The following is a 24,767-nucleotide window of genomic DNA, read 5'->3' as shown; positions in this document are numbered from 1 at the left end:
TAAATTCAGTTCTTACCTATACTTTTCACACACTGCACTCTCCATTTTTTATTAATTATTAGCATTAACTTCCCACCTCAATATCAATTACAATATTACATTTTCTTTCTCTCTCCAAAATCTAATTTATCATTCTAGATATTCTTCTCTCGTCGATAGCTTATTTCTGCGCGAAAGAACTTCAACCCAGACTTCTATTTTATTTGTGAGTGATCGATGGTGATGCCAAATCCATATTTTTATATTTAGGTTTATTTTGCATGAGGAAAACACTAGTAAGAGGAAGTTTTGATTTCGAATATTCTTTTGTTGTGATAATTTTTTTGGTTGATTATAGTGATATATTAGGGCTCACGACCGATCCTCCTTACGTTCCACTGAAGACGAAGATCAGAACTCCGGTATGATCGATAATTTTCACTATTATTTCACAAATCCTTTGGTGATTGTGCCATGTTCGAGAAATTGCGCAATAGTTGATAATTTTTTACAGTCATGGTGACCCATCGTATAGGACAGTATGTATAGGAGAAACAAATTTGAAGGGGTGGTTGCGATTTTATGGTAGTAAACGTGGGCATTTTCACCAAAAATATTTATTTGGTAGAGTATACCTATAGTTATTAATCTTATATCCTTGTTGTATGATATTATATGTTTTATTTATTTGAAGATACTCTGGTTTGGTTGATATGTAATACGAGTACTCATGTACGAACCTTGGTATATATTTCATATGCTAGTAGATTGGATGTTCATAAAATCTTGTTTCTATGTAGTCGTGTCTGTCGAAAATGATGAAAATTGAGAATTATTTTGTTGGAGCTGAAGGTCTGTTTTTCGCATTGATGGTCAGTATAATTGGAAGAAAATAATTTTTTTTACATAGACGCTCGGAATTTCTAAAATCTATTCCCGCCATATTTTCTGAAGCCTAGTGGACAACTTTTGCACACATGTATGTGCAGACTATATATTTAATTTATTATGATATGTGCAACAGGGTAATTATATTTTGTATAGGTAATGCAGAGATATTTGATGCACAACAAGAAATGATGGACGTCCGTTTTAAACAAAGCTACTTATGCATCCCTATGGAAGGATTTTGAGCAGCATATAACGTTTGTGTGGAGGCTATATCACTTGCTCAAAACTTTATTGCGTAATCGCAGCCATCCAAGAAACGATAGATGTGACGCAGAACAACCCGCGGGTAAGATAATTTCTCATACAATATCTGTCCAACTAGGCCGACCAAAAAAAGATAGTTTGAATCACAACAGGTGAAACATTTTAATAATATGATCATTGTGGTCGCCTAAGATATAACTCACAAAGTTGCAAAGAGGTTTTATCTGAGGTATTTCTGGTTTCTCATCATATGACTGAAATTTCCTTTTATTTTTGGATGATTGTGCATTGAACGAAGATCTTTGTATGAGACCACTATTGAATGATTTCAAAATTAGTGAGATTTCCCTTATATTCCTCGGCATACACAACTAATATGTGAGAGTATGTATCATTACACATTAATTGCAAATTAGTTATATTTAGGGGTATATGAATTCACAATAAAAGTACATTAAAAATTATTGTAGTTGTATAAAATATGATCAGTGATAACAATTATCAACGACGACAATACACTATATATAAAGCTTGGCTTATTAACGTCAGCGTAATACCTGAGGTCCTTTGTATCCCCGAAGTACTCCTTACTGTATAACATGACTTATAATGTGTTTCCATTATGTATCACAAATTACATTAACATTAAATTACGTGTAGGTATTTAATTTTTTGAATGGAGTTGTTATAGTGACAATACGGGTATTCTATGATGTTTAAAAAGTATATTCATTAATACCATAGGTACACATAGTACGAGTAAGCGGGTGCATATTTGTGTATGAAAGCATTTATATTTGTGCGCGGGTATTATTAATGTGAACACGGGTATTTAACCAACAGGGCCATAATTTATCAATGATTGTTGTTGGATCAAACAACTACGAGTTAATTATATCATATTCATTTTATGGGCAGTGAGTGTGTAACAATGAATACTTCGAGATGACATACAAAAGAACCTATCCATACATTCAATGGTGGATGAAAAATGTCACTTACAATAAATATGGAATAAAATATATTGAAGTGACCCATGGTAATAGATATATTGAAGTCACTGCATCACTGATGCCCTAACACGTTTTATGTAATGTAATTGCCCGTCCAAGCATTTCTGAGAGTGAGAAGTAATACCCAACGAGAGTAAATAAACTAGAAGGGATAGAAAATATTAGTACTAACACATATTGGACTTTCTCATACTCTAAGAAACATATTAGTCATTAATGTGGATTTGTCCTTGGTCCATCGGTGCTTTCAGAACAATTTGGTGAATACACATCTTCTCACTATACATTGATTTTGGGTAAAGTTACTTACAGAGGTATATAAATTCGAAAAGAAGGTACAAATATCACCATGGGGGGTATATGGTCTCGGCCTAAGGTTTTGTCGACATCCAATCACGAAATATATCAAGATGGAGTATATTATTTAATTTTGTGGGTATGTGTTCTCCTTTAGTACATCTACGCATGTGATTTGGGTGTCCGAGTAACATACAAAGGTATATTAGAAAATTTGGATTACCTATCATGTATACAGACGCATACATGACCATAATACAAGTACATATAAACAACTTCTTAAAATATCATGCGTTAGTTGAAAATATAACATCAACGGCTAAGTACCCATACCTAACCATAAATATAAGCTATTCATCAATTCGATTGTAACAAATCACATCCCAAACATTCATATTGGATTAGACAGACCCTTCGGAGCCTATGCTAAAATTCTTGCAGCAATTTTAGTTCAACAAGCTTTGACATCATTGAATTCGGACGGCCAGCCGCCTAGTGAATGACGGTCTTTATCGTCTAAACCGTAACTTTCAGCGTATATGCATATAAGTAACCCACAGTCAAGACTCTCACATTGACATCTGTAATGGTCTTTTCAATCCAGCATCAATAAAACTCCTCCACATATCCAACCAGTGTAAGTTGCAAAGCTTTTAGTTGTTTGTCGTTCATCCTAACTTTAAGTTTAGTCATCTTTGTATAGAAGAAATGTATAGAGAATTTGGATAAAACCCTTTGTATTCTTTTTTGGATATGCCATCATTTCAAATAAAAACATGTGTTCATGAGTATACCCAAGACAAACTCAAATTTATGGCATAACTACAAAGGTAAGTAATATTCTATTTGAGGCATATTAATTAACAATCAAGACACTCCAAAGACAATGGGAAACACTCGTAAACAATATAAAGAACAAACAAAATTTTTACTAATCGATAAAAATAGATACATCTATAACCAACCCCATGACAGAGACATCGTCCAACACCTTTGTACTTAAAAAATCATCCGACAAGAAACAATTTGCCTACGGTATTTGATAAAAACAAGAAGCCCATCCGCCTCACATCTCAATTATTTTACTATAGACTGGATCCTAAAAAAATCATAAATTTTAACTTACATTTCAAACTTTATTTGGGGAGGAGGTTTTTTTGGCATCTCGAACAAGACGAAGCTCTAGCTGACGAGTGGAGACTTCTGACGGTGACGAAAGTTTCTGCAAGAATGATCGATAGTGATTATTTCAGCGAGAGGTTTCGATTGAGAGTGGAAGCGTGGTAGAGGACGAATTCCGAAGATATAACCAAGCCACAATTCGAATGATGGGTTTTATTAGAGTTATGTTTTATTTTTGGGTTTAATTTACTGTAACTCATTTCAGTACATAAATAAAAATTTTAGGCACATGACTTTACAGTTTCTTTGTACAGACGGATAATTGTAGAGTATATAATTAAATAGTGTAGGTTTATATAAAAATAATGGAAGTACAAACAGTATTCATTACATTATATAGTGATTTTAAAGGTAAAATAAATATTAGGGAGTCAAGTGTAAATGAAAATAAAAAGTAGGGAGTTCGGTGGACATTCAAAATAAAGAGAGACTGAATATAAATATGTTTTTAGGTTAGAGGGATTTAAGTCCAAATCCCCTTAATTATAATAATTATAATACTATTATTTTATTATCTTTTATATAAGTAATATTATTATTTTTAAAATTAAATTAATATACAATTAAAATTTTTAGAATAGATATTTAAAATATTTTAAAAATTATATATCTAAATAAAATAAGAGTACTATAATATGGAATATTATTATGTATAAAATAAAATTTTATATAATATAAATAAATAAATAATTTACCTATAATATATAATATATATTTACATATATTTACCTAACATAATTTTATAAAAATACAAAAATTTTAAATATAGATAAAAAGTAGTTATTTATTGAACAAAGATAGAAATAAAAGAATTTTGAACGAAGGTAAAAGATTTCTAGTTTAATTAAATTGATTTATATTATTAAATTTGTTTAAGATTATTATGTTTTTCAAAATAGAAATGACTGATCTTATATGGGACAAATTAAAAAAAAAAAGTCACTTGTGGCGTGACGGAGAAAGTATTTATTTATTATTTTTTTTGTTCTATAATAAAATATCTATTTTTTTTCAATAATTGTATTATCTATCTAAAATTCAAATTATCATTACAATTTACAATATATTATACAAATATCATTATTCTTATATCATACAATATTAATAAAATTATTATTGCTATTTTTTTCTTAATTTGTTTTACATATCAATATTATATTAATATTAAAAATATATGCATAAAAAATAATCGGATACATATTTAAGGACGGAAGGAGTGTTATTTTAGATAAATGCTACTCACAAGATGTCCAGTCCATAACTCTATTTTTCAAAAGATAGAGTATATTTTTCTATTTTTGAAGCTCCTACTACTTCTACATTAACTAATTTCCGACTATATCTTCAATTTTTGCGGATAAAGAAACACATTCAATCTGTTCATTCAACATTTTTGGAGAAATTAATTTTTTTTTTTGGTATGGAGAACTGTGTTGTTAATATAAATAATAATATTTTGTATTGAATGGTTACCTTTTTATAAGTGAATAATATACTCTCTCCGTCCTTTAACAATCTATCTATTTTTTCTATTTTGGTCTGTCCCATGACAAAGTATCCATTTTATTTTTAGTAACTGTACTGTCTATTTAACCTTATAAATACTCTTCCAATTTACAATATATTCCACAAATGTCATTACCTTTATATCATGCAATACTAATTATTTATATTACATCACAATATAATACTAATATTTCTAAAACTCCGTGCAAAAAATAAATTGATAGATAAATATGGAACGGAGGGAGTATATATAATATTAATGTATATGCATAAAAAATGGGTAAATAAACTTTTAATTTATATTAATAAATCAAATTTATGTTGTTAAATTAAATTTATCATCTTTTTATTATTTAATCGTAAAAATAATATAAAACCTTAAAATTTTCAACTTAAATTTCAATATTATTAAATAATATTGATATGAAATATAAATAAAAATATGCAATTTAGTATAATTATACATAATTGACTAACTATATATACTCTCTTCGTCCCACTTGTTTACAATTTTTGTTCGTCTCAAAACAATCGTTTTATTTTCATATATAACAATATCACCATAAAACTACCTCTACTTTTTCATTTTTATTACACAATTGCCACTACTTTTTACACTAATATACTTACGAGGGCAAAAAAGTCTTTTATCAATATTTTTTACCAACTACGAATATAATATTAATATTCCTTAAATCTCGTATCCAACCCAATTAAAACTATAGTTCTGGGACGGAGGGAGTATATTAATAAAAAAATTAAAGAAACTATTGTTGAACACAAAAATGATGTTAGAGTTTAACCAATGAAGGATGAATGGATGAGTCCAGTGGAGATCCAGTGGAGGGCCAAAGTAATTCGGTTGGATAGTTGTTGGGGCCAGACTGGTCAGGCGGTTGTCCCTACGAACAGTTTTTTTATTCGAATTTGGGTCTTGGGACGGCTACAAAGGTTACCGACGTATGAACTGTTTTGGTGGGACACCTGGTCGGTTGGTCATAAAGGTTACCGACTAGGAATCGAGTTCGGACGGTATATCGAGTTCAGACGGTATATCGAGTTCAGACAGTTGAGGTCGGTAACCGACGAGGAAGCGAATTCAGACGGTTCAAAGGTAACCTATGTGGAAACAGTTTTCAAAGGTTACCGCTATAGAACCAGTTATGAACGGGTTTGATACGTATTTAAGCAACCTCAGCGATTGAGGAAGACGATCTTCAGTGAGACAAAATTACAAGAGAATCTTATTGGGGATCACCACTTTATTTTCCAGTTATCCTTTTTGTTATTTTGCTTTTTTCCTTCAACTCTTTGTCTATCGCTTGAAAATTTATAGTTCTGAGCTTTATTGTTCATGTTTGAAATATTATTTCGAATTTTACTTTGTTTTTTTAGATTTCTCAAGCCAACAAATTTGCGACTACAGTGGGAGAAAGACAAAATTGTTGATCCTACGTCTAAAAAAAAATTCATACAACTCCGATTTGGTCGAGCCGTTGCAAGGAACTTCATGGCAGGTTCTCAATTTCAATCTCAAGGCCTCAGCACAACGATTGGGGCCACCACGGCAACGCCACCATCAATCCCCACTAAGGGGATCGTCTCCCAAATACCAGCCGAATAGTTAAATCATGTTCAACAAATGAACAATCAGAAAACGGAAACCCTGCAGATAATGTTGATGCAAAATATGCTTGATCAAGCCCTGTCAAGAGTTTTGCTTTTGTCCGGGCCTTCACCTCCTGGAATGTCTCCGTCACGCCTTCAAGCAAACATTGCATGACTATCGTTCGTGAATAGCACAATTCCAAGTGCTACAGCCCCTAGTAGGCGGGAGAGAGGAAAAACTCCCCTCACTTTTTTAAATAATATCACTCTGGGGACTTGGCCTGAACCGTTTCAACAGAAGGATGACCGACCTGGACAGAGGGATGACCGACTTGGAGGTCCTCATGAACCCATTCCAATTCTGGATCATCATCCGGACAGATTGGACCCAGACGGTGTCACGCACATCCTGAGGGTCCATTTTGGTATAACTTCACAGGTTACCAATAGGCCCGCATATCAACGGTCATTCCCTGAGTGGATCATCAATGAACATCCTCTTCCCATGAATTATCGGCCACCCGACTTTCATGCATTCACAGGAGAGGATGTGTTTTTTACTATTGAGCATGTGGGATGCTTCATGGCCCAGTTGGGTGAAATCGGTAACAACCCATTTCATAAATTGCAATTGTTCGGTCTGTCACTGACCAAGATGGTTTTTTCTTGGCTTTTTAATCTGCCACATGGGCCAATACACACATGGGAAGGATTGGAGACAACCTTTCACACCAGATTCTTCAATCCCGTTCCAATGGTGTCTTTAACTGATTTATTGGAAATGAGACAGATTCTAGAAAAATATGCTGCGCAGTTTATAGAAAGGATTCGATGAAGGGTAGATGTCTGACTGTGGTAGAAGAGAAGAAAATGACCAATGTTGTGGTCCAAAACATGCATGGACGGCTACGGGAGGCACTAACCGCCAACAATGTCGAGGATCTCGCCAGTCTGGAATCTAAAGTTGAACGTTTGGAATCGTTGTTAAGGAAAAAAGATCAAAATTTTCAGCGCTACAATGGTCAACAGATGACTAGCATGGAAGCATACACATACACAACAGAGACCAATCCAATGGTCGAAGTAGAAGAGATGACGACATAGATAGTCAGTGGGAAGCCGTATGTGTGCCCGAGGATGAAACCAATTCCAGGAGCCGAAGGAATGGATCAACCAACGTTTGACAGTACCAAAGCAGACGATATTTTTGATATTCTCCTGGCAGATGTGCGAATTCGGTTTCCTGAAGGCCAACATCTAGCCACGAAAGTAGAAATCAAAGCAAGACCTTACTGCAAGTGGCATAATTCCTTCACCCACAATACAAGTCAGTGTACACATTTCAGGAAGGAGATTCAAAGGGCTATCAAAGCTGGACGCTTCAAATATGTCACCCTGGGTGTCGAACGACATCCGTTTCCCAAGGTGACAATGGCTACAATCGGAGTTGCTTCAAATAAAGAATTACCAAATAAGGAAGGCCTGAAGAGAAAATTGAAGAAAGATTTTAAAATATGTGAAGATCGGGTAGCAGAAACATGGGATCGTCCAGACGGGACATATGAATTGGAGTTTAAAGACCAGGTTTTGGTACGAAATTAGCCAACGAGAAAGCCATATTAAGTCGATGGTAAATGGAGTCGAACCAGGAAGCCATTTCCGGTCGACATCGATCCTCGATTGCTAGTCGTAGAGGAGATCGAAGAAAATGGCCAAGGAATTCGGTTTGGGTCTTTCTCACCAATTGAGGTTCAGAAACTTATGGAAGAACAAACATATAAAGCCATCGAACGGTCCCCTTTTGAGGTCAGGATGCCAGGATGCCAGGATTGCGTTGGAACCAAGATGAGCCGACCCGAAAGGAGCCAACACTAGGGAAAGTCGGTTGGCCTCACATAAGAAGGATTGGAGACAACTGTCAAAAGGGAAGTCGGTTAGCTTCAGGATATGTCTGCCAGAATCCTCTCCAACGGGAAGTCGGTTGGCATCAGAAGAGTCCCCCGCTGGTTGGCTGGCTTCGGAAGGGCCAGCCGCTGAGGGACCCAAAGACGGGAGCCCAACCACCGGAGGATTTGTGGCTGGAGGGTCGGTTGTTGACAGGTCGTTTAGTAGTTGCTCAGAATAAGCCGGTAGTGAAGTCAGGCAAGAGAGCAAAGAATACCTTGTCGGCAACCGAATTGATGCGCAAGAACATGGGGTTGATAGTTGAAAACTCTCAATAGTTGTTACAGACTTGTCACTTCTTGCGCCAATCGAGAGTGACATTCGGGAGTCAGAGGAGGAGAAGACAAGTTGTTGAGTACAAAAAATGAGGTTAGAGTTTAAGCCTAGGAAGGATGAATGGATGGGCCCAGTGGCGATCCAGTGGAGGGCCAGAGTCATTCGGTCGGATGGTTGTTAGGGCCAGGCCGGTCGGATGGTTGCCTCTACGAACAGTTTTTTATCTGAATTTGGGCCTTGGAACAACTACAAAGGTTACCGACGTAGGAACTATATTTTTTTTTGATCAGAGACGTAGCAATTGTTTTGGTAGGACATATTGTCAGTTGGTCACAAAGGTTACCGACTAGGAATCGAGTTCGGACAGTATAACGAGTTCGGACGATTTAGGTCGGTAACCGACTAGGAAGCAATTTCGGACGGTTCAAAGGTAACCGACGTGGAAGCAATTTTCAAGGGTGATCGCCATGGAACCGGTTCTGAACGGGTTGGTTTGATACGTAAGTAAGCAGCCTCAGCGATTGAGGGAGAGGATCTTCGATCTGACAAAATTCCAAGAGAATCTTATTGTGGATCACCACTTTATTTTCCCGTTAGCATTTTCGTTATTTTGCTTTTTTCCTTCAAATCTTTGTCTGTCGCTTGAGAACTTATAGTTCCAAGCTTTATCGTTCAAATTCGAAATATTATTTTGGATTTTAATTTGTTTTGTTGGATTTCTCAAGCCAATAATAATTATACACTTTAATCATATTTTAAAATTTAAAATTTAAAATATTTTTATTTTAATTATAATAGTTAATCGTCTTAATTTTAATCTATAATTATTTTTATTATATTATAATTATTTTTGTTAATACACTTTCAATTACTTAGTAATTACATAATCTTTGTGTCCCAGCTTAAGTAGACGAATTAGCTTAGAAAAAGAGAGTATAAAGAATTTCTATTAAAATCTCATATATTAAAAATCCTTACAAAAAAGTTTTGAGAATAAAATTAAAAGATTGAAAAAATAAAAAAGTAAAATTTACAGAATAATAATAATAATAATAAATAGAGAACAAAGATAATTTTTTAATTAATTTATAATGAAAAAAATAAAAAAAAAGGGTAAAATATGCAAACATATATTGGGTGAGTTACAGCGATTATTTCGCTCAAGATCCTGCAAGATGTATTTTAAGTTAGAAATTGGATTAAAATTAATTAATTTAAATAATATTTAATTTATAATGTAATATATAGAGTTAAAAAGAATAAAAGTATATGATTAAACATTTAAAATACTACTATATTTTCATAAAAGAAATACTACATCAGTCCAAACTCTAAAGATCTCATTGACTTTCTGTGGGTTAATATTTGAATATTAATTATTATATCAAAACGTAATAAAAATTAAAAAAAAATTGCAAAAATACTTTCATTAGTGTCTTATAATACTAATAGAAGGACATTTGTACAAAAATATATATATATATAAAATATATTTTTAATGTTAAGTATAATGACGCCAAATGTAAATGTGATTCTTAGAGACTGACGGAGAGAATATATAATATAAATATTATTTTATCGAAAATAAAATTCTATATAATACGAATAAATAAATAAATAAAATATTTATTTATAATTAACATAAAATAAATTTATAAATATATGAAATTTTTTTAATATATATAAATATATTCTTTTCGTCCAATTCTAAATTTCATATTTTTATTTTCTGTTTGTTCAATTCAAATATATACATCTTTCCTATTTACTAATCATCAATGATACCACAAATTACAATAATCCTACTTTTATACTCCATAAATCCCAAAAGTATAGTCTTATTGTGTTGGATACGGAATTTAAAGAATATTGATATTATTAGTTGGTAAAAAATAATAATAAATGATTTTTTTTGCCCTTGTGAGTATATTAGTATAAAAAATAGTGGCAATTGTGTAATAATAATAAAGTATGAATAGTTTTATGGTGATATGATTATTTATGGACATGAGACTATTATTTTGAGACGGACAAAAATGGTAAACAAGACTAGACCTGTCAAAACGAGTTAGTGGGGCGGATTGACCGACAACCCACCCTAACCCGCAAATACGCGGGTTATTTGCGGACCAACCCGCGGCGGGGCGGATCAAAATTTCAACAGCTCAACCCAACCCACCGACCGGTGGCGAGCTAAGCGGGCTAGCCCACGGATTTTTTAAAAATATTAAAAGAATATTAAAATTATAAATAAATTTGTAATTAATATTTAAAAATAGTTAAAAATAGTTTTATTGTAGAATTTAAATAATAAAAATTTTAAAATAAATAACAAATATAAATATTCTCAATTCTAAATATTATTAATTGGTGTACTTAAAAAAATTAATAATAAAAAATACTTCATTTTAAAATAAATCATAATTAATTTTATGAATTTGTAAAATTATAAAATAATAAAATGGAAGACGAATAAAACAAATGATGAAAAATCAAAACAAATAACAATGTCATGAATAACATAGTTAGAGAAAAAAATAACGTGTAGACACTATTGATAATTTATTTAAGCTAATGATAATATAAATTTTATTTTGTTCGTCTTAACTTATTTATAATGGTATGTTTGTAATTTATAAAAAATTAAAATATATTCTTATATTAATATTTGATTAGTTTTATTATATTTTTTTAATATGGAAGTAAAAAATGGTAAAAAAATATATTTAGTTAGACGAGTGAATACTAATTATTATATTTACTTGACCTGCGGGCTAACTCATCCTCAACCCGCGGCCCATGTGGGTTGGTCCATTTAGGCCCGCATTTTAACGGACTTAAAAAATTACAACCCAACCCTCCTTAAAAGAAGGTGGGGCAGGCCAACCCGACAGACTCAACTCATTTTGATGACTTTAAACAATACTATTATATTAATACGGATGGAGTATTTATTTATAGTTACAATTATGTCATCATTTGGCATTACTTTTTAATAAAACTAATTTTGTCATTACTAATTTGCTTATTAAAAAAATAAAAATGATAAAAAATTTAAAATACAGTGTCAATCAAATTTAGAATAGTAACCAAACACAAATGTTTCTGTATAAATTTCTTTTCTTATCTTTTAATCTGAAAATACTTAAAAATTTGTGCAACTTTCTTTAATTTAGGATGGGGGAGAGGATAATGGGTTTGCTGGTTTTGGTTCCAAAAAATCGGATTAGATTTGAATTTTCACTTTTAACAGTAGTTTGATATACTTTTTATATTTCAACTTAATTTATTATTTTGATAAATTATATAATTCTTATTGGGTTTCAGTAAAAATGTTCAAAATGTGTTTTATTTATTACGTAAAATTCTTTTATGTTAATGTAAAATTTGCACGAAGCATCTTCCTTATTCAAAACTGATATTTGATTCTAAATAAAAAATTAAATTACGTAAATTTGATACCAATAAAAAATACAAAATATCTTAAATAATTTTTTTGAATAAATAAATAAATAAATAATTGATTAATCCTTTATTTTATAGTTTTGAAATAAATTGTTATATAATTTTTATAAAAATTATAAAAATAAATGATTGATCAATTATTTATTTATTTATTTTATTCAAAAAAATTATTTAAAATATTTTATGTTTTTATTTGTATAAAACTTGAGTAATTTAAATATTTATTTAGAACCAAATATCGGGTTTGGATAAAGAGAGTATTTTGTGCAAGAGGTTACAAACAATAAATACAACACATGGGGGGTGTTTGGCAAAAAGCTAATTTAGGTGTTTGGTAAATTAGCTTTTTGGAATAGCTTTTTGGACCTAAAAAGCTAATTTCTGAAAAGCTAACTTACCCCGCGTTTTGAAATAGTTTTTTCTGTAAAAAATTTTTTATTCCTTATATGTAACACCCCCAGTTGGCTCATACTGGAAATGCTACCACCACACTGCGTCATGAGGTCGTCATCATCTACTTTGGGCCCCACAATACAGTGTTAAGGCTAAAATTAACAATAAAAACGCATTATTATATAACAGAATCTGATTCATAAATATTTACAAAACACACCCCTTAACAAGAGGTTTTTCCGGTTAAAAAATTACATATAATACAATAGACGTAAGTTCACTCACTCAGCCCGTCTTTCTATATCCCGAGACGTCCCCTGTCTCGGATGTGTCATGCATACCTGAAACAAATATTTTCTTAAAAACAGTCTAGAATTAAATCCATTTTAAGAACTAACGTGAAATATGTCATTTCATACCTTTTTAAAATAAAGTCTAATTCCCGTTAATCATAAAATACGTGTCATGTCATGCCAATAGTGAAATGATGCAATACAGATATCAGACTCGACAACAATGCACATCCACATATATACATATATACATCCGCCGAAGTGAGCAGCCGGAATACCCTCGGCTCCATAATCATAGGCTCACTACATTTGTCTAAGAGAGCAGCCGGAATACCTTCGGCCCCATAATAACAAGCTCACTAGACCATCATCAATAAATAGCCGGAAAATCCTCGGCTCAGGGAAGGCCCATAAAAATATAACAGTCATCCGATCACTCCCATATACCCACCATACGACTCCCACAATCACTACATGGATAGCCGAAAGTTGTCGCCATTAACCACAAGACGCCCCATAGTCTGTGATAGCGAAGATAGGACCTCCACTGACTAGCCCTATCCCATGTAATGTAGTAGAATCCGTGCAACCTGGAATCACCCAAGGGAAACCCGGAAACTCTACTCCTACTCGTGCGCCCTAACGGGATCACGTTTGGAGTTTGGCATATGATCCTAAACTACCGGTAGACCTCACTAGTAGCTACTCCAATGAGTGGAACAACACCGAACACGAATGATTAGACCGAATACGTCTCAACTACAATGGGTCTAATCCATGAATGACCGTGCGACTAAGTCACCCAGTTGTCTGACTACTATCGTCCACTATCGCCAAAGTGTTACGGTACATCGTGGTCGAATATCCTAACCCCAGATGATGCCCTCGTCTTGCACTACCGCACACAACGACTAGACGATAGATGCATAAAATATATCCGATAAATCGTGCAATATGTGTGCAACATGCCAAATAAGTGAATTTACCGAAAAGGGCTGGTGAGACAGCTCACCTATCCTCATTTTCATAAATTCACCAACGCGATCAAATACGTATATCAAATACCATAAACCGTGAAGTCTCCCACATGCATATGCACACACATATATATAAATATATACATGCACTGAAAAAATGATTCACATAATATCACATTAGCATATTAATCAGAATCGCATGCAACATGCATACCTAATTTTCTTAAAATTAGATTTAATTCCTTACTGCTTACCTCTTATCGACATTCCCTAGCTTTCGCAATTTCACCCAAATCTCTTCCAACGTACACCTGCCCCATTATTTACTCAAATCAGCTGAGCTATATGCTTATTTATAGAAGTTACCTGCTTATTCAAAAGCTAATTTCTATAATTAGCTCGTTGGGTTTCAAACTTTTATATTTAGTAGAATACGATATTCTAGCTATAAAACTCTTATAACTCATAATATTTATATCGTCCGATTATTAAATAAAAATACTTAAAGATATGAATAAACAGGCAGGTGCAGTACACTTCCGTTTCGACTCGGATCGATACGAAATTCTCAGAGTATAATGGTAGGACTACGAATAGGCTATTAGCTAAAGAAATTCGTCGATTAAATAGCCAAATAGCCAGTTATGAATTTTTGAAGAATTTCTAATTTAATATTCTCAATATCGAAATTCATATTAAAATCCATAATTAAATTCTACGTATAACAAGGAATACAATAACGAAGTCGGAATCAAAATCGAACGGCTAAATCTTTTTTTTTTTCTTTTCTCTTCTCCTTTCTCCCTGCGGAGGTCTACTTCTATTCCTTCGAGCATGGGTTTACTTATTTGTTTTATATATACATATATATAATTATATTATTATATATTATTATTATTATTATTATTATTATTGTATCTTCTTCATCATCATCTTCAATATTATTATATATATTATATTTTATATTTATCCTTATCGATATTTATTCGTTTAACAGTTTTTTTAATCATAATTAATATATAAAATAGGAATAAAATTTATTCCAAAATATTAATTTCTTGATCCCAAAATATTATAAAAAATATTTATTTGCTATAATATTATTATTTCATACACTCCAAAATCAGGGCATTACAATTCACTCCCCTTTAAAAAATTTCGTCCCCGAAATCTAAACTCAAACGCATAACAACACTACTTAATTAAACAAATGTGGGTATGCTTTGAACATCTCTTGTTCTACTTCCCACGTGGCCTCTTCTGCTCCATACTGGAACCACATTACCTTCATCATACGAATATCTCGGTTCCTCGTAGTTTGAACCTTTGTGTCCATGATCCAAATAGGCATTTCCTCATACAAAAGATCCTCATTTAACTCTAACTCATCCGGAGATAAAATATGAGAAGGATCTGCGACATACCTACGAAGCTGTGATACATGGAACACATTATGAATTCGTTCCATGGAATTAGAAAGTACTAACTGATAAGCCCAATTCCCAACTCGATCGAGGATTTCATAGGGTCCAACAAAGCGCGGACTTAATTTTCCTTTAATTCCAAACCTTCTAATACCTTTCATAGATACTTTTACCAGGACGAAATCTCCACTTTGAAATTGACCTTCACGTCGGGCTTTATCGGTATAACTTTTTTGGCGATCTTGAGCTATCTTCATCTTCTCCCTGATAACTCGAATCTTATTTTTTGATTCTTCGATCATTTCTGGACCTAATATCAGTCGATCACTCATGTCATCCCAACTTAAAGGAGTCCTGCATCTTCGTCCATAAAGAGCTTCAAAAGGAGCCATTACAATACTTGTTTGATAACTATTATTATATGAGAATTCCACTAAATCCAAGTGGTCCTCCCAACTTCCTTGAAATTTTATTGCATAAGCTCTTAGCATATCTTCCAGAATACGGATAGTTCGCGCTGATTGACCATCATTCATTAGATGGAATGCAGTACTCATATGCAACTGAGTACCAAAGGCTTCTTTCAATTTTTGCCAAAATCGAGATTGAAAACATGGATCACGATCCGATATGATTACCTCAGGAATACCGTGTCGTTTAACCACATTATGAACATATAATTTGGCCAACTTCTGCATGCTCCAAGTCATACGTACTGGGATGAACACTGCTGACTTAGTCAATCTATCTATAATCACCCAAATTGCATATGTTCCCGACTTCGCCCTTGGAAGTCCTGTCACAAAATCCATTGCAATAGAATCCCATTTCCAGAGCAGAACTTCTAAAGGTTGTAACAACCCCATTGGTCTATGATATTCTGCTTTCACCTTTTGGCAGTTTAAACATTGTGCAACAAATTTGGCTACATCCTTCTTCATGTCCTTCCACAAAAAATGTTGACGTAAGTCTTGATACATTTTAATCCCTCCTGGATGCACTGAATATGGTGTATTATGAGCCTCACTCATAATTTTCTCCTTCAAATCGCTTCGGTCCCTTGGGATACACCACCTCCCATAGAATTGAAGACTCTCATCCGAAGGAATATTAAAGTTTTGAGTCTGACCGCACTGAACTTTTATAGCCAACTCGACCATCTTATTATCTTCCATTTGAGCCGCTCTAATATGATCATAAATTTCAGGCTCAACTTGCATCATTTGCAAATATCCCCGCGTCATGCCCCGTCCAAGTACTTCAATTTCCATCCGTGCTAAATCTTGACACAGTTCATCGGCAACTGACACAGAGCCCAACTTATGCCTTGGTTTTCGACTCAAGGCATCAGCTACAACATTTGCTTTGCCTTCATGATATACAATTTCGAGATCATAATCCTTCACCAATTCTAACCATCTTCTTTGTCTTAAATTTAATTCTCTTTGGGTGAAGATATATTTCAGACTCTGATGGTCAATAAACATTTTACAATGGGCACCATAAAGATAGTGCCTCCAAATCTTCAAAGCAAACACAACTGCTGCCATCTCCAAGTCATGTGTAGGATAATTCTCTTCATGAGGTTTTAGTTGTCGTGACACATAAGCAATAACTCTTTGATTCTGCATTAAGACGCATCCCAATCCCCTTTTCGAAGCATCACTATAAACTTCAAAATCCTCACCCTCTACTGGTAAAGCCAAGACTGGTGCTGAAGTTAATCGATGTTTCAATTCTATGAAAGAGGACTCACACTCACGATCCCAATTAATCATTGTGTTCTTCTTCAGCAAATTAGTTAATGGCTTCGCAACCTTCAAAAAATCAAGAACGAATCTTCGGTAATATCCTGCCAAACCCAAAAAGCTTCTTATTTCTGATAGATTGGTAGGTCTTGGCCAATCCGAGATTGTCTCAAATTTAGAAGGATCTACTGAGATACCCTTACCAGAAACTACATGCCCCAAGAAAGCAACCTTTTTCAACCAAAACTCACATTTGGATAACTTGGCATATAACTTCCTCGCACGCAATGTATTTAGTGTCACACGCAAATGTTTTGCATATGTCTTTTTATCTGGAGAATATACCAAGATATCATCGATAAATATCACCACAAACTGATCGAGGTATGGTTGAAAAATTTGATTCATTAGTTCCATAAACACAGCCGGGGCGTTGATCAAGCCAAAGGACATAACCATAAATTCATAATGACCGTATCTAGTGCAAAAAGCTGTCTTAGGAATATCATGCTCTGCAACCCTTAGTTGATAATATCTAGAACTCAAGTCAATCTTGGAGAATACACTTGCACCTCTCAGTTGATCAAATAGATTATCAATTCTCGGAAGATGATATTTGTTCTTTACCGTTACTTTATTAAGCCCACGGTAGTCAATGCACAACCTCAAGCTTCCATTTTTTTTTTCACAAATAAAACTGGAGCTCCCCAAGGCGACGTACTAGGACGAATGTAACCTATATCCAGTAATTCCTGTACTTACAATTTAAGTTCAGCGAGTTCTAACGGTGCCATGCGATATGGAGCTCTCGATACTGGCTCGGCGCCTGACACAATATCAATAGTAAAATCTACCTCACGAGCTTATGGCATACCAGGAATATCATCAGGAAATACATCAGGAAAATCTCGAATCACAGGAATATTTTTCAATCGCTGCACTCCTTGCTTCAAATCTCTTACCTCACACAGATACACTGGATACCCCTTTCGAATAAGTGCTTGAAATGATAGGGATGAAATTACCTTTATAGAAGGTTGTCTTGCAGATCCTGCATAGTTCACTTGTTCACCCATCGCTCCAACCAACAAAATTGATCTTTTTCGACAATCAAATTGAGCTTGATATGCCATTAACCAATCCATCCCCAATATCACATCGAACTTGGATAACTTCATACTCAACAAGTTAGTAGCAAAATCAACTCCCCCAATACTAACCGGAATTTGCATATAGAGTTCTCGGCACTCCAGTATTTCTCCTGATGGAAGTAAAATTTCCACTACCACTTCTACCGATGAATTCAGACCCAATCTTTTAACCAAATGTTTAGATATGAACGAGAACGTTGCACCCGAATCAAATAACACAAGAGCTGACAAATCGCAAACAAGAAATCTACCCGTTAGAACCTCACCTGGGTGATGATCAGCCTCTGTTTGGGTAACAACATTTATTCTGCCACGCTGGTCAGGTCCTCTGCCTGGCTGCCTAGATGACAGACGTGACTGATTTCGACCACCTTGCCATGATGGTCCTAATCCTCTCCCCTGTGACTGTGAAGATGGCTGCTGCCATGGCCTAAATCTCAGTTCTGGAAACTCCCTTGCAGTTACCACACTTGCGCATAGCCTGGCAATATGACCACTACCACCACACTTAAAACATGTTAATGGAACTTTATCACAACGGGTACCTGAATGACTTGTTCCACAACGTCGACAAAAAACCCCCGATTTTTGAAACCTCTCTTGACTCGGTTCTTTAATTGAAATCCCCTTATATGATGGCCCATACCTGAATACTTGCCACCATTTATTTTTACCCTTTGGTTCTTCCTTCACCTTAGCTTTTCCTTTATCTCAAAACTGATGTTGATACCCCATTTCCTTCTCACTGTCTTTCTGCCTGACTTCCCGCTTCTGATAGAATCGAGAAGCACGCTCGTAAGCCTCATACAACGAACTGATATCCAACACAACTAAAGCTTCTTGAATCCTCTGCTGCAACCCATCTACAAAATGATCAACTCTATCTCGCTCACAGGAAAAGTAGTCAAGGAACATATTCTCTAGCTCATTGAACTTTACAAAATAGTCCTCGACTGACATCGAACCCTGCTTCAAGTCCAACAGCTCTTGCTTCTTTGCTTTTCGAACATGAGACGGTATACACCTAGCTTTTAATTTTGCTTTGAACTCATTCCAAGTCATATCCACTTGGTCCACTCCCGCAGCTTCCTCACCTAACCACCACCGATTTGCTCGACCTTCCAAAAAATAAGCCCCGATATTGGCTCGTTGATCTGGTGGAACCTGAACAACACGAAATATTTTTTCCATCTTCTCAACCCAGAACTTTAGAACTCTAGGCTCTACGGAACCAGAATATGTTGGCAGGTTATGCCGCATCACAACATCAATAAAACTCCTCTGTTGAGGCATCATTGCAGCCATAAACTGGCGGAAGAAATCCTGACTAGGTGCCTGTATTGGTACATGCTCTAGCACAGGATATTGTGACTCATCAGACGAAGGATCTAGCTCTGGGCCTCGAATAGCACTATGTAAACTATCACCTCAAGAATTCGATGTACTGCCCCCAAGGGAAACCCGGAAACTCTACTCCTCCTCGCGCGCCCTAACGGGATCACGTTTGGAGTTTGGCATATGATCCTAAACTACCGGTAGACCTCACTAATAGCTACTCCAATGAGTGGAATAACACCGAACACGAATGATTAGACCGAATACGTCTCAACTACAATAGGTCTAATCCCTGAATGACCGTGCGACTAAGTCACCCAGTTGTCCGACTACTATCGTCCACTATCGCCAAAGTGTTACGGTACATCGGTGTCGAATATCCTAACCCCAAATGATGCCCTCGCCTAGCACTACCGCACACAACGACTAGACGATAGATCCATAAAACATATCCGATAAATCATGCAATATGTGTGCAATATGCCAAATAAGTGAATTTATCGAAAAGGGCTGGTGAGACAGCTCACCTATCCTCCTTTTCATAAATTCACCAACGCGATCAAATACGTATATCAAATACCATAAACCGTGAAGTCTCCCACATGCATACACACACATATATATATAAATATATACATGCACTGACAAAATGATTCACATAATATCACATTAGCATATTAATCAGAATCGCATGCAACATGCGTACCTAATTTTCTTAAAATTAGATTTAATTCCTTACTGTTTACCTCTTATCGACACCCTCTAACTTTCAAAATTTCACCCAAATCTCTTCCAACGTACACCTGCCCCATTATTTACTCAAATCAGCTGAGCTATATGCTTATTTATAGGAGCTACCTGCTTATTCAAAAGCTAATTTCTATAATTAACTCGTTGGGTTTCAAACTTTAATATTTATTAGAATACGATATTCTATCTATAAAACTCTTATACCTCATAATATTTATATCGTCCGATTATTAAATAAAAATACTTAAAGATATGAATAAACAGACAGGTGCAGTACACTGCCGTTTTTAATTCGGCTCGGATCGATACAAAATTCTCAGAATATAATGGTAAGACTACGAATAGGCTATTAGCTAAAGAAATTTGTCGATTAAATAGCCAAATAGCCAGTTATGAATTTTTGAAGAATTTCTAATTTAATATTCCCAATATCGAAATTCATATTAAAATCCATAATTAAATTATACGTATAACAAGGAATACAATACCGAAGTCGAAATCGAAATCGGACGACTAAATCTTTTTCTTTCTTCTTTTCTCTTCTCCTTTCTCCCTTCTCTTTCTCCTTGCGTTTGCTTCTATTCCTTCGAATATGGGTTTGCTTGTTTGTTATATATATATATATATATATAATTATATCATTATTATTATTATTATTATTATTATTATTATTATATCTTCTTCTTCATCATCTTCAATATTATTATTATATTATTATATATATTATATTTTATATTTATCTTTATCGATATTTTATCTGTTTGACAGTCTTTGTTATCATAATTAATATATAAAATAAAAATAAAATTTATTCTAAAATATTAATTTCTTAATCGCAAAATATTATAAAAAAAAATATTTATTTGCTATAATATTATTATTTTATACACTCCAAAATCAGGACATTACATTATATGTCCTTGAAAATTTATTATGTATTTTACACAAATAAATATATTTTAATTATTTATTAATTATATTAGAATATTTTATTATAGTTTACTTTTTATAAATTTAAAATAATTAATTTTTATATAAAAATTATTTTAATTGTAAAATATATAAATTTATTAAAATCAATATAAAATAGAAAATATAAATATTAATAATTTATTTTTATATTAAAATTACATTATATAAAATTTATACTAAAAATAAATTAAATAAATTAAATTTATTAAAAATTATAAATATAATGAACTAATCGATAACTAACATAATAAATATATACACGAAAAATTTATTATTTTATATTTTACATCATTTTCAATAGAAAAAACTATTTATATATTTTAATAAAAATATATTATATTTTAAAAATAACTGTAATAAAAATAAATACTTTTATAACACTTTTATAATTTTCAATAACTAATAACAAAATATTTTAAACATTGTAAACTAAAAAAAACATAATTGAATATATTATAAACAAAAATAAAATAGAAATGTCCTCAATTGTCATTTTACGTATAAACAGCTAATATCAAACAGTTGTTTTACCAAACATTTTAATACAAACAGCTAATCGAATCAGCTAGTCAAACCAACTAATTGAATTAGCTAACAGCTATCAGCTAATTGAATCAGCTAACAGCTATCAACTAATTGTCAAACACGTCTATGGTGTTTTGTACATTTTTACTAAAATACAAGAGGATATTATATAATTCACCCTTATTATTTTTACTATTTTATGTGTCTCATTCAAAAGTGTTATTTATCTTTTTTATTTTAATAAAAGTAATCATATATTAATACAAAAATATCTTTAATTTTTACCTAAATTACAAATATATCATTACATATATAATTAATTTTATACATTAAGTAAATGACAAAAATATCAAAATATCTTACATATTTTTACTCACTAATAAAATATTATTATTTTTTAATCTACTACAAAATTCCAAATAACCCTTGTGAGACGGATGGAGTAATATTTTTTTTAAAAAATAATTTATTTTTATTAAAATCATACCGACTGTACAGTTGTAATTTTGATTTCTTATATGAACCATCCACACCCGGTATATTACTTCATTTCTACTTAAATAAAAAATATTCCTACATTATGCATAATATTATAAATGCCATAAAAAAAATAATAAATAACAACAAATAAGTTTAGAGTTAAAATAAAGATTTGTTTATCCTTCTATTACAGTAGTACTATTTATGTATAGAATATTAGTAATATTCTAAAATTTATTTGAAAGAACAAACAAATAAATAAATAATAGAGAGATGGGGCATTATTTTAGAAATAATAATAATAATAATAATAATAATAATATTTCATTCGTTTCAAATATAATATCAAGATTACTGTATACATATAAATTGAAAACGAGTGTAATTAGTAAATAATTAAAAATATTGATAAAATTAATTAAAAAAATATATTAGTAAAATCAATTACAAGATAATATAAATAATGGTCGACTAAGATTTAGATGATTAATTATTCTAATTAAAATTATAAAAAATAAAAAATATAAAAGTATACAATCTCTTTTGAAAAAGAAAATTGATATGAAATATAGGACGGACAAAGATAAAAAATATGACATTATATGTAAGATGGAGAAGTAATAAATAGCTAGTCTTTGATGTAAATGGGTATTAGATGTGTGTAAGCATGGAAAAAAATACCGAAAATATCGTATTTTTGAGATGTCGTAAATTTTTGTACGATACGATACTATACTATTGATTTTCGGTACGATAACAGTATAAATTGACAGGGAATTGACAATAGACAAATAGAAATGTTTTAAATCTTTTTTGTACTCTATTTTCATTTATCTTTCGTATTAAAAAAAATATTGAGAGAAATGATATTGAACTATATATAAATATTTTAAATCTTTTTGTACTATTTACTTTTTTATAAATTTTTAAATTATATTATTTCAATTTTACAAAAATCACATTTAGTTTATTATTCAAGCGTTTAATTTTTACGATTTTTTAAAAAATTGTACTAAAATATAATCTTGCAAAACATCATTTATAATTTATATTTTTTTTAAAAAAAAGTCATCAAAAATATTATTTCATAAATTCTTACTCGTTAAAACTCTTTTTTATCCGATTAATCAATTTGGATAGCTGGATTTTATTTTATTTTTTACATTTCTCAACTCTATTTTACTAAATAAGGAAATTAATTTTCATTCAGGTCAATTCATTTTCTTTTCAATTCTATTCTCTATTTTCATTTCTCTGCAATTTTATTCTTTATACCAAAAGCCCTAATTTAGATCTAGTAACTATTATTAGTCCTTGATCTTTAATTTTTTTTTTTTTTTTCACTATACAGACTGTTTAAATAGGAGTTTGTTCATTTTGTATTTTTAGGCTATATAATTTTTATAAATATTTTAAAAAATATATAATATATACACATATATATTAATATAATATATATTTTTTGAATTTATAATAAGTTAATAATTTAATACAAAATAGTTTTATTTTATATTATTGACATAATTTCTTATATTTTGTTAGATATAGGTATTTCTTTAATATTATTTTGTTAGATTTAGATATTTTCTTGATATTATTTTGTTAGTTTAGGCCTGAGTTCACTATAAATTCTTACTTTTGAGAAATACAATTTCATTATTTTCTCTCCAAATTTCTAACATGGTATTAGAGCCCGATTTTTCAAATACGAAACCTTAGCCACCGCCATAGCTGTTCTCCGTTCTCCGTCGATTTCCGGTCGACACCGCCACCACCATCTACTGTTTTCCGGCCGTCACCTCCTGTCTTTGTTCCCTGTGTCATGGTGTGGTTGGTTTTGTCATCGGAGTTGATTTTATTTTTGTGTTGTTGCTAGCATGGCTTCCTCAGTCCAGAATCTTGTGACTCTTTTGCACCAAGTTCTTGCTTCCAATTCCCCTTCTGGTATGAAAAATTCGTGGTATTTTGATTCTAGTTGCTGCCATTATGACACCTCCACTTGGCCTCTAGATTGATGTGCATCTTGTGTCTTCTTTATTGCCTATACATACTGCTAATGAGAGTCGCATGGATATCACTCATTCAGGATCTGTATCTCTACCATTTATATCTTTTCGTGATACTTACAACATTATTCAATTGACTTTAAATCTTGTATCAGTTGGCCAATTAGTTGAGCAAGGACTTACTGTTACATTTTTTTCTTCTTGTGTGCAGGTTCAGGATCCACGTATGGGTCAAATTCTTGGGACAAATCGAAAAATGGGTCAACTATTTGAGGTACAATCTTTGAA

General features: G+C 32.4%; 1 protein-coding gene across 1 annotated transcript; it reads right to left on the bottom strand.

Annotated features, from left to right (window-relative positions):
* Positions 1-15,286: 15,286 nt before the first annotated feature.
* LOC127250458 (uncharacterized) lies at positions 15,287-24,297 on the bottom strand. The gene is made up of 6 exons (XM_051273759.1): positions 24,188-24,297; positions 19,142-19,831; positions 18,135-18,892; positions 16,981-17,592; positions 16,727-16,881; positions 15,287-16,456 (listed from the first exon to the last, which is right to left on the bottom strand). Exons 1-6 carry the CDS (start codon positions 24,295-24,297, stop codon positions 15,287-15,289), a joined length of 3,495 nt encoding a protein of 1,164 aa, XP_051129716.1.
* Between the last annotated feature and the right edge of the window lie 470 nt (positions 24,298-24,767).

This window comes from Andrographis paniculata, unplaced genomic scaffold (genome assembly GCF_009805555.1).
Source record: "Andrographis paniculata isolate CXL003 unplaced genomic scaffold, ASM980555v1 Contig37END, whole genome shotgun sequence".
NCBI classification, from domain to species: Eukaryota; Viridiplantae; Streptophyta; class Magnoliopsida; order Lamiales; family Acanthaceae; genus Andrographis; species Andrographis paniculata.
Note: the sequence above shows the minus strand (reverse complement) of the source record. Positions and strands in the feature narration are given on the sequence as shown.

What these genes read in the sequence shown, in the direction of transcription:
- LOC127250458 (XM_051273759.1), bottom strand. Translation starts at nt 24,297, where the DNA reads ATGACACAGGGAACAAAGACAGGAGGTGACGGCCGGAAAACAGTAGAT. An exon ending in GACAGTGAGAAGGAAATGGG is followed by an intron (nt 18,893 to 19,141) that starts GTATCAACATCA and finishes TCATATTGCCAG; the next exon opens with GCTATGCGCAAGTGTGGTAA. An exon ending in ATTTCCTGATGATATTCCTG is followed by an intron (nt 17,593 to 18,134) that starts GTATGCCATAAG and finishes TATATTCTCCAG; the next exon opens with ATAAAAAGACATATGCAAAA.